Source organism: Microtus ochrogaster, linkage group LG1 (genome assembly GCF_000317375.1).
Source record: "Microtus ochrogaster isolate Prairie Vole_2 linkage group LG1, MicOch1.0, whole genome shotgun sequence".
NCBI lineage: Eukaryota > Metazoa > Chordata > Mammalia > Rodentia > Cricetidae > Microtus > Microtus ochrogaster.
Window position 1 is genome coordinate 47,509,657 of NC_022027.1, and position 4,755 is coordinate 47,514,411.

Below are 4,755 nucleotides of genomic sequence, written 5' to 3' on the forward strand. Positions count from 1 at the left end.
TTTTCTGAAACAAAACAGAGGTTTACATGAGTTGTGAGAACTAATTTAATGGCGAACAGAACTTAAAAGTACAATTCAGGCTTTGCCGTTTGTTATTTCTCACTCTCGTTTTGTTTGTCTGCTTATCTCTTTTCTAGAACACATTAGTAGCATTATGATAAGAAAATTAAGGCCAAAAATACACACTTGAAACAAATTCCATCCAGTAGGATGTAAGCTATGAAATGCAAGCAATGGTCTAATGAATCTGCTGCATTAGTCCCCCTGCGACAAGAATGAGAGAGTTTTCTTACTAGAATTGCAGACTTTGCTGGTATACTGCGTTTTCGTTAGAAGTCCGTGTGGCCACAACTGAGGTTTACTTTCCAGCACGTTTCCCCAACAAATCAAACCACAAGTAATAAAAGTTCAGATAGTGCATGCCCTGCACACAGGAACGCGGATCCCTTTACCCAGGGTTGCACAGTCAGTACTCCAGTCTCATGGTTGTACTTCCACAGGCCGAGCTTTCAGAAGTGTAAGTCAGTGACCCTAAAAGTCAGCGTTGTCTTTCCTGTACCAGCCTCATCAGTGTCTTATGTTGTTTTGATGTGGGGTCTCCGTATGTAGCTTTGGCTGTCCTGGAGCGTGCTAATAGACTAGCGTGGCCCCCATCTGGAGATGTGCCTGCTTTAGCTTTCTGCTGGGATTAAAGACATGTGCCACCGTGCCCAGCTCTCATAAATGTCTTAGCAGAGATCTTTCCTTCTAGCGTCTGTGCTGGGAACTGAAGCCAGGGCCTTGCGCATGCCAAATGCACATTCTTCCTGCAAGTTGTACCTCCAGCTTCTATGTTATTTTAAAAAGATTTATTTATTGTATTTTATGTGTATGAGTGTTTTTCCTGCATATATGTGTGTGCACCATCTAGGTACTTGGTTCCCCCTAAGGCCAGAGGAGGGCACCAGTCTCCTAGAAATGAAGTTACAGATGGAGATGGCAGTGAGCCACTGTGTGGGTCCTGGGAACTGAACCCAGATTCTCTGCAAGAGTAGGAAGTGCTATTAACCGCGTTTGTCCCTCCAGCATCCCTGTACAGATTTTAATAATGAAAATCACCATGTCTTTAATTTGTTCAAAATGCTCTTAATTATTTACAGTCATTTAAGTTAAATGCCACTGAAAGAAATGCAATGTGGTAATTTCAACTATAGTAAGAAAGCTATGTGGGATTAGGGATTAGGTTTCATTTGTTTTAGAGAGAAGTGTAAAGGATTTGTTAACCCCCTCACTTCCAGCTCAGTGCTGGAGATTAAACTAAGGTCCCGAGTGCTCTGTGTGGTGTTTTAGCCCCAGACCTTGGAGCTGTACTTTACTATGTCTTTAAATTGTAGGTTAAGGTGGCACTCTGTAGAGTGGTGTGCCACAAAGAATCTCTGAATTCGTCCCAGGAGTGGGAGGAGAACGATTCAGATAGGAAGCCAGACAGTTTGAAAAGCTGTCTGCAGAAGGGAAATGCTCTCTGAGTTTTCCGTCTGCTGTGTGCTTTAAGGACTCCACAAGTCCAGAGAATGGAATTGGGATTCTGCCACATGAAGGTAGATTTATGACTTCGCCATACCCAAGTTCTGTTTACTGAGTAGTAAGTCTATTTAGTTGTAGGTAAATTACTGTTTCTTTTCCTTTTGTATGTTTTAGCCTTCAATAATTGTTTAAACATTGTTCTAAAACAAGCAGGCCTGGACTTAGGAATTAAAAGGCTATCCTTTGGCCTCTGTTCTGCTACCCATGTGTTGGGAATGGCTCTTGGGTAGAGAGGCTGCTCGTTTGTTCCCGGCTGCTTAGACCCGAAATAATCACACAGAAACCATATTATTTGCAAAACTGTTTGGCCAATAGCTTAAGCATATTTTTAGGTAGCTCTTATATCCTAAACTAACCCATCTCCATTAATCTGTGTATTGCCATGTGACTGTGGCTTACCTGGTAAAGTTCCTAACGGCATCCTGTGTCTGTCTATGGCAGGGCTACATGGCTTCTCCCTGACTCTGCCTACTCTCTCCTTATATCTCTTTCACCTGGCTTTACTCTGTTAAGCCATTGGCCAGAAGCAGCTTCTTTACTAACCAATAACAATAAAACATATTCACAGCCTACATCACCTCGAGCTAAGGCTTATGAAATTAAGCTATTTCTTTTAACAATGGGATTCTTTCCCTACTGTCAGTCTTCTGGACCCAGATTGTGAAAGAGACCTGATAACTTTGCTCTGTTGCCCATTCTGTGTTGTGGCTCCTGGTTGGGGTGAGGAGGGTACCCAGGCATTCTTGGATTGAGATGCCTTTAGGCTTGGATTCTCTCTCTCTCTCTTTCTCTTATTTTATTACTTTAAAAAAATATCAATCTAAATTCCCACTTCCTCCCCTCCTCCCACTCCCTCCCCAAACCCTCCTACCCTTCCCCCTTCCAATCCTAAGAGAGTACAAGGCATCTTGCCCTGTGGCAAATTGGATTCTCTTAAAATCTAATGGGCCTATAGGATAAATTCCATAGAACCAGTGGACTCAGGCTCAGAACTTTTAACACTATGAATGATGTATTATGTGTCTACAAAAGAACCCTCATTTACCTTGGCCTGTTTATAAGGCAAAGCTAGCAGGCAGGTCATCTCTTTTTGGTAGTTATATTTGGTAGGAAGTATAGTTTTCATTGTGGTGTCTCCATGTAGCCACATATGATATAGGATAGGTGTAGGTATAGGGTCGCTGTACAGTATTCAGTAACGGTTTACATGGATGCTGTTAGGTATGGTTACTGATCTTCACGTTAAGGCTTGTTTGAGAGCAACAGCTTATACAAACTGCTTGCTTTTTGGGTTTTTGTTTTGTTGTTGTTTTGTTTTCTAAACCAGATACTTTTTGCTTTATGTACATTGAATTATTTATTCTTTGCAGTAGTCCCATAAAGTTTATGCTGTATTCCTTTTTTTCTTATTAATTTCTTTCAAGGCAGGGTTTCTCTGTGTAGCCCTGGTTGTCCTGGAACTCACTCTGTAGACCTGGCTGGCCTTGAACTTGAGATTCATCTGTCTCTGCCTCTGCCTCGTGAGTGCTGGCATTAAAGGTGTGCATCACTGCCTGGACTGCTATATTCCTTTCTTATGGCCTAGAGTGCTGAGGAGTAAGGGACTGAGAAAGAAACACAGCAAATGTGCCATCCACGGGTGGTTACAGAGCTGTGTGCTCTGTGAAGGCGGTTCAGATTACAGCTGTTGTCTGTCCATCCTGTACTCCAGGTCTTATTTCTGAGAGTTTCTAAACTGTAAGTGGAACACTGGCGGTTTCTCAATTGTTTCGTCATCCTTTTCATTCATTTTCCTTTCTGTTTCAACTAGGTCAGTTGCTGAGAAGGAGGCAGTCCCACGCTTTACACATGAGAAGACTGTCAGTCACCCGCCTGATATGTCGGGCTGGAATCCTTTTGGAGAAGACAACTTCTCCAAGCTAACCGAAGAGGAGCTGCTGGACCGAGAGTTCGACCTTCTCAGATCAAGTAAGGGACACTTGAAGGCTTATTTTGCTTCCCAGTAGAGTGACAGCTCTGTAACTCGGCAAGGCCAAAGACGCTTTCCAGGTGGTGTGGACAATTGTTTCTGTGCACTTGAGGGAAAATTCAGGTCACTTTCTTTCATATACTCGTCCACTGTCTTGTGTCACACATTTAGAAGTTAGGTGCTTGGTAGTAGCTGATAAACTCAAGATTGCTGATGTCCTAACCCTTCCTAATACCGTCACACATGGGACACTGAGTTTAAGTAGAGGACGTTGTCAGTGCCCGCCTTCCTGATGCACACTCAGGAGAAGACGTGCTGGATCTGGGACACCCTTGAGAATGCCCGAGAAAACATGGGCTACTCTATGCTAATGCTGTGTCGTGTTTTTTTAATGAGTGGTGACGTAAAGGGGTTGCTTTGCTGTCCTGATATGGCCAAAGCTAAATAAATTCTTTTCCACTTTAAATCTCATATCTCAATGTTGTCGCTTGGAATCGTTACCTTTTCTCAAACTACCTAATATTTACGTCAAGACTTGCCTCATAATCTTTTTTGGAAGAATGGGTGTTCTGGACAGGTCTGGAGAATAAGGGGAAGGAGCTCATTTTGTGGAAAATGTAGGTGATTTTCTAGTGTCTGAGGCTTGTGTATGTATGTGTATGTATGTATATATATATGTATACATATATGTGTATGCGATATATATACCTATATGCACAGTGTGTTTCTATGTTTTGCATATGAAGAGAAGGGTCCAATAAATAGCTCCCAGTTTCTATTCTGTTTTATATAGGTAACTAGCTTTATGAACATATTTAGTAAATGAAATGCTTTGTCTGAATTAGTATGTATTTTATGTAAAATTCACAGATGGCCTGCATTCATGTAAGGGATTCCTGTAAGGCATTCATGTTTGGCATCTAATCTAAATTTGTATTTTGTATATTGGTGATTAAATATGGATATAAAAATGAGTTTTAAGCCCCTGGTATACATTTGTTAACTTTGATAAAACCAATCTTACCTCATATTAAAAAAAATGTTTTTAAATCAACATTTTTGTTTGGCATTTTTCCTGGAGTTTATTTTAAGTAGCCCCAGAAGCACGGCTTTGGAAAAAGGATGTAAATGATCTCTTGAAGAGTAGTAAAAGGGAGACGAAGGTGGTCATCAAGTATATGTCATTTGTAGGGTTATTTAGTGTTCTCTCTCTCTCTCTCTCT

General features: G+C 41.4%; 1 protein-coding gene across 1 annotated transcript in view; it reads left to right on the top strand.

Annotated features, from left to right (window-relative positions):
• The window catches only part of Bmp2k (BMP2 inducible kinase), a 92,101-nt gene that overhangs the window by 64,243 nt on the left and 23,103 nt on the right, over positions 1–4,755 (top strand). Inside the window, exon 14 of the mRNA XM_026785041.1 lies at positions 3,374–3,531. Coding sequence (XP_026640842.1) covers positions 3,374–3,531 — 158 coding nt within the window. The remainder of the gene's footprint in view (positions 1–3,373; positions 3,532–4,755) is intronic.